The sequence below is a fragment of the Petromyzon marinus genome, chromosome 33, assembly GCF_048934315.1.
Source record: "Petromyzon marinus isolate PM22_M1 ecotype Great Lakes invasive population chromosome 33, UKy_Petmar_22M1.pri1.0, whole genome shotgun sequence".
Taxonomy (NCBI): domain Eukaryota; kingdom Metazoa; phylum Chordata; class Hyperoartia; order Petromyzontiformes; family Petromyzontidae; genus Petromyzon; species Petromyzon marinus.
Window position 1 is genome coordinate 11,694,665 of NC_133699.1, and position 12,103 is coordinate 11,706,767.

General features: G+C 52.5%; 1 protein-coding gene across 1 annotated transcript; it reads right to left on the reverse strand.

The window, feature by feature from the left end:
• Positions 1 to 541: 541 nt before the first annotated feature.
• On the reverse strand, positions 542 to 12,005 carry B3GAT3 (beta-1,3-glucuronyltransferase 3). Its single transcript, XM_032965148.2, has 5 exons — positions 11,727 to 12,005; positions 6,935 to 7,282; positions 5,669 to 5,877; positions 4,339 to 4,629; positions 542 to 2,728 (listed from the first exon to the last, which is right to left on the reverse strand). The coding sequence occupies exons 1-5, from the start codon at positions 11,809 to 11,811 to the stop codon at positions 2,630 to 2,632; spliced, it is 1,032 nt and encodes a 343-aa protein (XP_032821039.2). The 5' UTR covers positions 11,812 to 12,005; the 3' UTR covers positions 542 to 2,629.
• Between the last annotated feature and the right edge of the window lie 98 nt (positions 12,006 to 12,103).

Genomic DNA, 12,103 nt, shown 5'->3' on the forward strand with positions numbered 1-12,103 from the left:
CGCAAGTCGGCCCTGGACACAAAATGAACGGCCAAATAAATCAAAACTCGACGTAAAATGTAATGCGTATAAATCATATGAAAATCTATTTCAAAGTTAACCGGAAACCCTTAAAAGGAATAACATTAAGCGCTTTGATGAGACGTAACTTTTGAGAATAGAATCGGAAAACACTGGGAACATTGCTTTTTAGCTGATATTCATTCTGAGTGTCGCTGGCGATACATCAAGTTGGACGAATGTGTAATTGGTGGTGGGGGGGGTGTATATGATTGTTACTTGTGTTCGGAATGGTCTTCAGAGCTGAGATGTAAAAACAAATTGAGCAACGTGTTCTGATGCCTTGCAGATTAATCCCCCAATAACGATGCTTTGACAGTCCAAGAGAGAGAGATATGTGGCATTGATTCTGTTCAAGTATCCGAGGTAGTGCTCTCATGTCAATAAAAGAGACGGCCACTTTACAGATTATGAGCTCTGCCCAATGTTCATATAAATACCGGGACGTTGGCTCCAAAACGAACTGAATTGACAAAGCCACTCAACAATTAATTTATTCCTTAAATTAAAATTACAGCACGGTGCAGTATTTACAAATTGCAATCAGACCAGTACCACGGCCACGACACATACCTTTTGAATGGTATTCGTGACCCGACAGTGCAAACTGTTTAAACAACAAACTCGCCACCTTTGGGGGAAAGCATCAACGGCAACGCCTCTCGCGGTGCCGTCTTTAAAATTCCGCGTGGCTCGTCTCTACGTGAAAACTTCCACGGCTTGTCGGAAGACGAGTGTGAAAACTCTTGTTACAGAACGGTAGCCGTAAGGGAGCTGAGCAATTGGGCTCTCGTAGCCAAGTCCAAAGTGTCTCCCCTGTTCAAATGAGCGGCCCTGACACAGTGATGGAAGTTCCACATTCCCACTGCGAAGACCAATCGCCCTACAGGATAACCACCATTTTATTGATCCTGGAGCGACACTGGGTTGAGTTAATTCCCAGGAGTTAAACTTATAACCTGGTTCACGAGTGTTTTGACCATGGAAAATCCAACTGGGAGAAAGTCGGTGTTCAACTGGTGGGTTAATGCCCAGGTGGGGTTAAACTCAGCCCATCATCTCTCTGGGGTCATCACAATAAGTACGATGTGGAAAGTCTACCGTGGTTTTGTGGAGGAAGCGGTCCCTGGCATAGGATTGTGAAATTGTCATCAATGGCTCGAGGTCAACGACAGTAGCGCACTGCATCGTGTTAGCAGGTCTCACTGTTGGCTTTGATGGTCCCTCTTCATTTTGATCCCACCGAAACTCGCATAAGAGTGCAGTGTGAAGACGAACTAAACTAAACTTTATTATTTGACCAGGTAAGGCTCGCTGAGCTTTATAGCTCTTTTTTCAGAAGCGACCTGGCCGCAAGTGATAGCCCAACGAAGTGGCTTATCACGTGCAAATTTATAGTAGCAGCCAAATACTCTAAAACGCATGTTTCTAAATGTGGAAGGAAAAACCGGAGGACCCAGAGAATAATTCACGCAACCACGGGGAGAACATGCAAATTACAAATATACAGGCGTCAGGGTCAGGATCGAACCCACGACCTCCTGTGTACCAGGCAAGGAAGCCGTCGGCGCCAGAAGAACTGGCTGCGCATGAGACATCTTGTACACCGAGTGCAAACTTAAAGCATGTATCTCTTAATTCAGCATGGCCTGTATCTTAAACAAAAATTCAATAAGGTTTCTGCGAGTAATGTTGCATGCAGGAGGAAACCGCAGCGCTCGGTAAACAATCCACATTTACAAGAGAACAATACTCTGGTAAGTCGGAAGCCCACTTTCTGTACTGCCTCCTGGAGGCGCCACCTCATGGTCCTGCACTTCATGTCTCGCATGATCTTTGCATGGTCCACCAATCCCACCTCCAGGCATGTCACCACCCAGACCCACATACAAGGCATGAACGCAGGATGTGAACAATGCATTCTCGATGTCTGAAATACTGGCATCTGTTCCGCGCCACCCCTGTTGGTCATATATTTTGACAACTGTGGTCAACAGACAGGATTTCTGCTTTGTCTCGTACAGACAAGTGCAAGTGCTGAGGCTGACGCGGCAAATGGCAAAAAGGTGGTGGGGCCAACACCATGTCGTCACCCTCGTTTCGTCTGTTGACAGGTTACGGACTTCTTTAGATACAAATTTACAGCTGAGTTGACCTAGAGGAGTGTCAGTACAGGCTCCTGGCCATGTTGCACCAGTTGTGCAACATGGCCAGGAATCCACCAAGGTTGTCAGGATCATAGCGCGGTGTGCTAAACACTGTATAGCCTTTAACAGGCTGCTGAGGCAAGTGCTGTTAGCGAGCAGCTATAAGTATGGCACACGAGGGGCTGAGTGGTCAGCACTCGGCCACCTTTGTATCCCCAATGCTGACGTTTACACACCGCACCAGGTGCTTATTTAATCCTGAGCCAACCTCAGGGAGGCCCAGGACCAGTTTATATATGTCGGTGATCTTGGCCTTGAGCGGGAATCAAACTCGGCTCGCCGGGTTTGGAGCGCGGCGCGATACCCACCGCACCGCTGCTCCACGCACAGCCTATCTAGTCCGCAACAGCCCCCTGCGGACCTCACACTTCTATGGCTGGGTTGGACCCCTTGCCCTGTTTTGCCAACAGCTCCTCCTGCTTCATCTTGGGTCGCTCCGTGCGTGTGTGCCACACCAGCACCTGCCCACACACAAGACGCACAGACACCGCGTTGCTCCTGCGCGACCCCCTGACTGCTGCAACGGAGTGCGTGCATGTGCACGCACCCCCCCCCCATCTTGTAAGTGCACTTTTCTGCGTTGTAATACGTATACTTGTGCGAGTCCGAACACCTTTACACGGACGCGTTATGAAGCATCCCTGTTGGTGCGTACATTTCTTTAGAACTGCTTTTTGTGCTGAGTTTGTTCTCCTAACTTTATACCTCCGATTTAGCAGTTGGCTACGTACGGTGGTGCGAAAGAAGTTCAACATACATACACCAACACGCAGCATTTTTGTGTGCCTTTGTGAGTGCGGGGTTATGCCTGTATTAGTTTGTGCGTGTGTCAGTGCAAGGGTTGCGTATGTGTGTGTGCATGTGTCAGCGACAGTGCGTTGTGAGTGAGGGGTGTGTGACGGCGAGTGTGGCGTGTCTGTGTAGAAATGACTTGTACGATTGAGTTGCTTTATGCCTATGCAAGCATGTTGCTAATGCCTGTGTGACCTCGTGCTATTCCTCCCTGTCATCTCGTGTTATTATCCATGTGATCTGATGTGATTATACCCATGTGACCTGGTAGGAATATGCTTATGTAAGTGAAATATGCGCCATCAAGCGAGTGAGTGTGCGTGCCTGTACATGTGTGTGGATTGTGCCTGCCCAACCTTTGATGGTCATGCAATAGGGATCTGGTGGTTGTATCCCTGTGAGTGGCTGCCCATGTGGGTGTGTTGTCTGTGACCCTGTGAGTGTGTTGTCTGTGACCCTGTGAGTGTGTTGTCTGTGACCCTGTGAGTGGCTGCCCATGTCGGAGTGTTGTCTGTGACCCTGTGTGTTGTCTGTGACCCTGTGAGTGTGTTGTCTGTGACCCTGTGAGTGTGTTGTCTGTGACCCTGTGTGTTGTCTGTGACCCTGTGAGTGTGTTGTCTGTGACCCTGTGTGTTGTCTGTGACCCTGTGATTGTGTTGTCTGTGACCCTGTGAGTGTGTTGTCTGTGACCATGTGAGTGTGTTGTCTGTGCCCCTGTGAGTGTGTTGTCTGTGACCCTGTGAGTGGCTGCCCCTGTGAGTGTGTTGTCTGTGACCTTGTGAGTGTGTTGTCCGTGACCCTGTGAGTGTGTTGTCCGTGACCCTGTGAGTGTGTTGTCTGTGACCCTGTGAGTGGCTGCCCCTGTGAGTGTGTTGTCTGTGACCCTGTGAGTGTGTTGTCTGTGACCCTGTGAGTGGCTGCCCATGTGAGTGTGTTGTCTGTAACCCTGTGAGCGGCTGCCCATGTGAGTGTGTTGTCTGTGCCCCTGAGTGTCCTGCCCATGTGAATGTGTTGTCTGTAACCCTGTGAGCGGCTGCCCATGTGAGTGTGTTGTCTGTGACCCTGTGAGTGGCTGCCCATGTGAGTGTGTTGTCTGTGACCCTGTGAGTGTCCTGCCCATGTGAATGTGTTGTCTGTAACCCTGTGAGCGGCTGCCCATGTGAGTGTGTTGCCTGTGACCCTGTGAGTGGCTGCCCATGTGAGTGTCCTGCCCGTGTGGGTGTGTTGTCTGCACGATCTGGTTTTGCCGGTCTCTCCAGGTGGGCGCTGCGTCCTGCACCTCGGTGCAGTTTCTCGCGCGCGGCTCGAGCTGCTCGGCGGACGTGAGCGACACGAGCAGGCTCGACTCCAGGTCCCCGCGCGCCGCGTCCGGGTCGAAGGCGGCTTGCGGGTGCGACACGAGGAGGCTCAGGCTCACGGCGAACCCGGCCATGTCGATGGGGAACGGCCGCTCGGGCCGCCACGCCGTGTGGAACGACACGACGCGGCCCTCCACCACCACGGGGCCCTCGAAGCGCAGGCCGCCCACTAACCCGACCGGCCACACCGACACGCCGCGCGTCCAGCGCATCTGAGGGTGGTGTGGCGGAGGGGAGGAGCGAGCGGTGGTGTGGTGGTTAGCACGCCGCACTACAAACCCGACAACCCGAGTTTCGATTTAAATCTTTCGTGACTGCAGTAATTCATATTCTTAGCTCTTACGGTAAAGTCACGTTGAAGGGAAACAATAAAATAAGAAAATATATATAAAACAATATTGTTTTATATATATTTTATTGTTTCCCTTCAACGTGACTTTAAAACAATATTGTTTTATATATATTTTATTGTTTCCCTTCAACGTGACTTTACCGAAAGAGCTAAGAATATGAACCCGAGTTTCAATACCGCCCCTTGGCCTCCCCAAGGTTGTTTCAGTCTTAAATGAGTACCTGGTAGAGTTGTGTAAACATCAGCATTACCACTCATGGCTAACAGTGAATACCTGAACCTGTGCTTTGGGCCTCCCCGAAGTCAATTCGGCCTAAAATGGGTACCAGGTGCGGTTGTGTAAACATAAGCACCGAGCAGACAAAGGGAACCAGGCATGGTGATGGTCACACCACCCCCTCGTACACCAATTACAGGTGCTCGCTAACAACAGGAGACCCAACAGCCTAAGTAGACTATACGAGGGATCTTTGTGGAAGTGGGGAGCACAGTGATCTCACTGGGTCCGTTCTGTAACCAGCTTTCGAGCGTTCAACACTTCACGTGACCTCAAAGTACACCTAAGTTGGCACAAGTATGGTGGTGATGTCACCGCCACTTTAGTGCAAATGGCAGCTGGTGGATTGAAGGCTCGTTAGTGAAAGATCACGGGAACCCAGTCGTTATGCGTTAAGTAACCGAGATGACAGATACACCACCTGTCTTTCCCATTGTGCCACCTTGCTGCGTTTTAGTTGCATGGATCTCTGCTCGTTGTCCGTCTCGCTCCTCCTTTTTGATGTTACAAGGCAGCCGCCTCCGCTGCCTAGTAGCGTCCCGAACGAGCCTCCTCCACAGAGACCTACCTTGATACCACTGGCATGACGTGTGGACGCGCACAAATACACACACACACACACCTCCTCGAAGAGCTCCAGGCTATACGTATTGTCATCGTCGGCAAAGTAGACGACGGCACCGGTGTCGGCGGCGCGGTGCTCGCGAAGCCAACCGATGCCGCGATTGCGCTGCAGGATCCCCCGTGGCTTCAGCCAGCGCGGGTCCGAGTCCGCGAGCTTCATCCGCGAAGGAGTCACTGCGTGCAGCTGCGTGTGCTCGACTCCCGAGCCTGGTCGGGGTGGCGGAGGTGGGAGAAGACGACAAAAAACAAGAGCCATGGTGTCTTAAAAAAGCATCGCGCTATAATGTGCGTGCGTGCGTGCGTGCGTGCAAATCTGTGGTTGTTGTATCTTTGGGGTGGCGGGAGTGTCGTGGTTAGCGCGCTGCACTAAGAACATGGTGGCCCCGGGTTCAATTCAGTTCCCGTTAATATTTGTGATTGATTTATGAAGATGTGATGAAAGGCCAATTGCCTGTGATTATTCAAGTAAATTTCGTCTACTTTACGAGGCAGAGGAAGTTATTTGAGGGACCATAATTGGGGTATTTAATTTCTGTACGAAAAAATATAGTAAATAGGTCTGCTAATTTTATAATTTGACCAGTTGGAATCATACAACTGCGTAGGATTCTGTTGTTGGAGCTGTGTAGTTCTGCGATGTATTTTGAGTTGAACCGCGTGTTGTTCCACACGATGTCTGAAATTTTGCTCTCCGTGCCAGGAAGCTTCTTCAGGAACTGAAGCTGGAATAATATTTCATCCTGCACCAGACAGAACTGCAGATTTGAGAAAGAAAGTTGGACCGACTGCCAAAACTAAATTAGCCGACGCACTTCTCAAAACTATTTTTTATTTCACCAGGTAAAGCCCACTGAGCTATATAGCTCTTTTTCAGAGCGACCTGGCCCACAAATGATAGCGCAAGTGGCTTATCATGTGGACATTTTTGGCAGCCAAATACTCTAAATGCACGTATCTAAATGTGGAGGAAATAACCGGAGGACCCGGAAAAAATTCCACGCGACCACAGGAAGAACATGCAAACTCCAAATATACAGGCATCAGGGTTGGGATCGAACCCTCGATCTCCTGTATACCAGGCAAGGGAGTTAACATCTCGTCACCGTAATGCCCATCTCGCGACCATGCCTGCAACACAACTGGAGTCATCTGACAAAATTTTCGCCAAACTGCAATTGGCGGTGGCGTCTGCAGCAGCAGCAGCAGCAGCAGCGGTGTTTCGTCCCAGCAGTGGCGCTTCTCGCTGCAGCGCCCGCCGTCGTACCCTCCAGCAGACGCCGCACCAACGCCGACGGCTCCTCCGCATCCTCCACCAGTACCCAGTGGAGCGCGGGCACGAGCGCCAGCGTGTGCGCCAGGCGAGTCAGCTCAGCCTTCTGCACGAGGCGGGCGTACGTGGGGGTCACCACGTAGATCGTAGGCAGCGGCCGCTCGTCATCGTCGCCGCCGTCGTCGCCGCCGCCGCCGCCGCCGCCGCCGTCATCATCACGGCGCCCGGCGCCGATGCGGTCGCGAGCGCGCGCTGCCCTCCGCACGCGTCGCAGCTCGGAGAGGAGCTCCGACTCGCGCTGTTCGGCCGCCACCAGGTGCGTGCGGCAGTCGCACGATTGGCCTGCAAGAGAGAGCGGCGGGGGTGGGGGGGATGCGAGCGCGCGCGAGGGGCGCATAACGATTCGGCACCGGACGGCGAGACGAAATATCGTCCCTGCGTTCAGTCGCAATTTTTGAAATGCGCTCGGGAACGCTCCGCCCCGTTCGACGTTTTGCCTTCGTTGGCTACAGTGACATAATTTGCAGGGCGAACGTCAATTCGATCTTGGAGCAACTAAACCATTCAGCCTATCGATTCGTCTTAAATTCCAGCTAATTCAACCTGTCATTGTGACATCCTAGTCTGGTTTTTGCTCATTCTCAGCAGGAGAAATATACGTTTTAGCATATAGAATTTCCCTACGTGACTTTCTCTGGACTTTTGCCCTGCAGCAAATATGGTTTGATGCTTCCAGTTCAAACCCTTGCCACCTAAGACACATCTCGAGGATGCAGCGAGTGCACTGCCGTGAAGGCAAATAACTGTTTTGGGCAACCCTCGCTTTCCTTTAATGCACCATATTCTAGGAACTTAATTGATTCCAAATTGTTTGGAAGTTCTCCCTTCAGTTTCCGAATTTGAATTAATTTTAAGCTTTTTCAGGTAACCTCGGCACAATTTGTCTGGAACCCCTCCACAGACCTGTCCGCCAAGGGAGTCCCTACCAGGAGTACAAGACTCCAGGCAACATAGCTCTGAGGGACATTGGAACACACAAATCCCACCACCACGTTAAGGTTACGATTCCTTCGGTGGGGAATGTTATTTATTCAATATTTGGTTTCATTTCTTATATGGTTCTGATCGAAAATGTTCATTTTGTAATGACAATGCTTACTCGTAATTGGCTATTGGACATTTTTTAAATCCTATTGCTACTTACTCTTGCCTAAAGTCTCTTGTCAAATGGATATAATTATTGCCTACGGGCTCTTGCCTATAACAATATCAACTTATATAACGACTTTCATAAAACCTCAAGGCGCTTTACATCAATGACATCGGGGGTGGTGTTGGGTGAGAAGTGGCTCTGAATTGAAACAGACAATGCCTTCAGAAATGTCTTTTGGATCGAGGCGACGGCACGGAGATCACCGCCCATGGACCTGAGCTTCGTTCTGGGGATGCAGAGGCAATCCAAGCCCATCAATCTCGAACTTCTTGTTGGAACGTGGTGCGGTCTCAGTAGCAACTCCCCAATATGGAGGTGCCAGGCCACTCAAGGGCCTTGAATGTGAGGAGGGCCTTAGATTGTGAACGGAATTTAAGCAGCAAACAGTGAGTGAAGCGATGCAAGCATGAGGGGTTGGTATGTTCTGCATGAAGAGTTTGGGCAAGGACCCAAACAGCTGCATTCTGAACGGAGAGGAGTCGATAAAGTATCTTACTGGATGTTCCAGATAGAAAGGCGTTGCAGTAGTCTTTGGCTTTTACTATTTCCTATCACAGTGTTCTACATTGCAAGGCCCGCGGGCCAATGGCGGCCCCTGGTGGCCTTTCGTGCAGCCTCCAACAATACCCAAAGAGGGAAAACACCGCCCCATCATCATCATGCTGCTGTCAACCCCCCAATGGTTTAAAATGTGTAGCAGCCCTCACACTGATGATATCTTATCGGCAAAAGTGGCCCCCATCTGAAAATTAAGAACACTGGACTTTTTCGCTATGGCAATTGTCTATCGGCTTTCGTTCTTGCCTTACGACAATTGGCTATGATTATCGCAAAATGGTTATGCTCACTTGCTAAAAATATTGCGTATCGGCGACTGTCTACGGTAATTGCCGGCTGCCCATTGCTTATTGGCTATCTACCCATTGGACAACAACAGAAACATCAAAAAGCTTGTTGTTTGGAAAAATTAAACGATCCGGAGAGGGAGGAAGACCTAACAGAGAGAATCAATGGGCTTGACGACGATATAAGAGATTGGTGCAAGAAAGACGTGAGCACTACTTGAGAATATTGCATAGCTATCAACCCATACGGTTTAACTCCGTATTCTTTAACAGGGAAATTGAGTTTTCAGGTCCATACGGCATACAGACGTTTCAATACTGGCAAACATTTTTTTGTCTTTCACCCTTGTGATGGGACCGACTGTCGAGATGAACGTTGGAATTCATAAGGGGCACGGGATGAGCAATAAGGTCTGAATTGCTCTGCAATAGGGTAGGGCACTGATAAGGGGTTGACAGGTATGATTTTGGCACTACAAGGCAAGAGGAGGAAAGTGGAAACAGATGATGAAATGCGCAGTAGACACCTCCAGGGAAACCTAGCTGCCCACGTGCATTGTGATGCCCTTTTGACCCAGCGAGATCACTGGCAGATCCAACCGTCTGTGCTCTCCACTGCCACGACGATCCCTCGTTCAGTCTACAGAGGCTGTTGGGTCTCCTGCTGTTAGCAAGCACCTGATGATGACCCTTTTGACACACTGAGCTACTGTGATTGCCTATGACTTTATTGAGAGCGTATTGCCTATGGGGGGGGGGGGGGGGCTGCTATTTGCCTTCTTGGGGCTTTGCTGCTGCCGCTGCTGATGCCGGAGGAGGCTCGTGAAGGACGCTGCTGCTACTGGGCAATTGGAAGCAGTCGCTCTCCAGCAACGACGAAGGGTAGAGGAGCGACCCTCACAACAACGAGCGGAGCGCCAGGCGGGGGGTACAGCTGGTGGTGGTGCATCTACCGGTCATCTCAGCCAACCCCATGGCACCTGCAGGGTCTGTCCCGAGACCTCCTGCACCTAGCCTGGCACAGTAGGGGGGTACAGCTGGTGGTGGTACATCTACCGGTCATCTCAGTCAGCTAACCCCATGGCACCTGCAGGGTCTGTCCCGAGACCTCCTGCACCTAGCCTGGCACAGTAGGGGTACAGCTGGTGCATCTACCGGTCATCTCAGTCAGCTAACCCCATGGCACCTGCAGGGTCTGTCCCGAGACCTCCTGCACCTAGCCTGGCACAGTAGGGGTACAGCTGGTGGTGGTGCATCTACCGGTCATCTCAGCCGACCCATGGCACCTGCAGAGACTTCCTGCACCTAGCCTGGCACAGTAGGGGTACAGCTGGTGGTGGTGCATCTACCGGTCATCTCAGTCAGCTAACCCCATGGCACCTGCAGGGTCTGTCCCGAGACCTCCTGCACCTAGCCTGGCACAGTAGGGGTACAGCTGGTGGTGGTACATCTACCGGTCATCTCAAGTCAGCTAACCCCATGGCACCTGCAGGGTCTGTCCCGAGACCTCCTGCACCTAGCCTGGCACAGTAGGGGTACAGCTGGTGGTGGTGCATCTACCGGTCATCTCAGCCGACCCATGGCACCTGCAGAGACTTCCTGCACCTAGCCTGGCACAGTAGGGGTACAGCTGGTGGTGGTGCATCTACCACTCATCTCAGTCAGCTAACCCCATGGCACCTGCACCTAGCCTGGCACAGTAGGGGTACAGCTGGTGGTGGTGCATCTACCGGTCATCTCAGCCGACCCATGGCACCTGCAGAGACTTCCTGCACCTAGCCTGGCACAGTAGGGGTACAGCTGGTGGTGGTGCATCTACCACTCATCTCAGTCAGCTAACCCCATGGCACCTGCACCTAGCCTGGCACAGTAGGGGTACAGCTGGTGGTGGTGCATCTACCACTCATCTCAGTCAGCTAACCCCATGGCACCTGCACCTAGCCTGGCACAGTAGGGGTACAGCTGGTGGTGGTGCATCTACCACTCATCTCAGTCAACCCATGGCACCTGCAGGGTCCGTCCAGAGACCTCCTGCACCTAGCCTGGCACAGTAGGGGTACAGCTGGTAGTGGTGCATCTACCGGTCATCTCAGCCGACCCATGGCACCTGCAGAGACTTCCTGCACCTAGCCTGGCACAGTAGGGGTACAGCTGGTGGTGGTGCATCTACCGGTCATCTCAGTCAGCTAACCTCATGGCACCTGCAAAGTCTGTCCCGAGACCTCCTGCACCTAGCCTGGCACAGTAGGGGTTCAGCTGGTGGTGGTACATCTACCGGTCATCTCAGCCGACCCATGGCACCTGCAGGGTCTGTCCCGAGACCTCCTGCACCTAGCCTGGCACAGTAGGGGTTCAGCTGGTGGTAGTGCATCTACCGGTCATCTCAGTCAGCTAACCCCATGGCACCTGCTGGTTCTGTCCCGAGACCTCCTGCACCTAGCCTGGCACAGTAGGGGGTACAGCTGGTGGTGGTGCATCTACCACTCATCTCAGTCAGCTAACCCCATGGCACCTGCACCTAGCCTGGCACAGTAGGGGTACAGCTGGTGGTGATGCATCTACCGGTCATCTCAGTCAGCTAACCCCATGGCACCTGCAGGGTCTGTCCCGAGACCTCCTTGCCAGCGAGCCTTGGACACTTCGCGTGGCGGCCTCAAAGCGCACCTAGCCTGGCACGGGCGCCGTCACTTCGTGGCGAATGGCGTGGGGTGCATTCGGTGTCCGTTACCGAGCTGCGAGAGGGCGTAGAGTAGTCCGCCGCACGACGCCACGAAGTAGAGGAGGAAGAGGCTCTTGAAGCGGAGACGCGCCATTTGGGTTGCCCGCGACGTGAGGGGGGAGAAGGGGGGAGAGGGTGGGGGGGCACGCGGGTGGGGGGCACGCAGGTGGGGGGCACGCGGGCGAGGGGGGGCAGGCGTAGGGGCACGTTGGGGGGGAGTGCACGCGCGCGGGCCGCGATTTACCAATCGCGAAACGGCGGCGTGGCGGCACACGCGGCTACCCGTAGCGCGCCGATGTCGATTGCCTCCCTGTCTCCACGCGGCTCGATTCGAGGATCGATGCCTCGATTGGTGGCGTTTGTATTTTTGTCAATACGCAGGGGAG

Coding starts and splice junctions, on each gene's coding strand:
- B3GAT3 (XM_032965148.2), bottom strand. CDS start 11,811: ATGGCGCGTCTCCGCTTCAAGAGCCTCTTCCTCCTCTACTTCGTGGCG. Junction 7,283..11,726: donor CTACGCCCTCTCGCAGCTCG/GTAACGGACACC, acceptor TCTCTCTTGCAG/GCCAATCGTGCGACTGCCGC. Junction 5,878..6,934: donor GGTGCGGCGTCTGCTGGAGG/GTACGACGGCGG, acceptor CACCCCGACCAG/GCTCGGGAGTCGAGCACACG.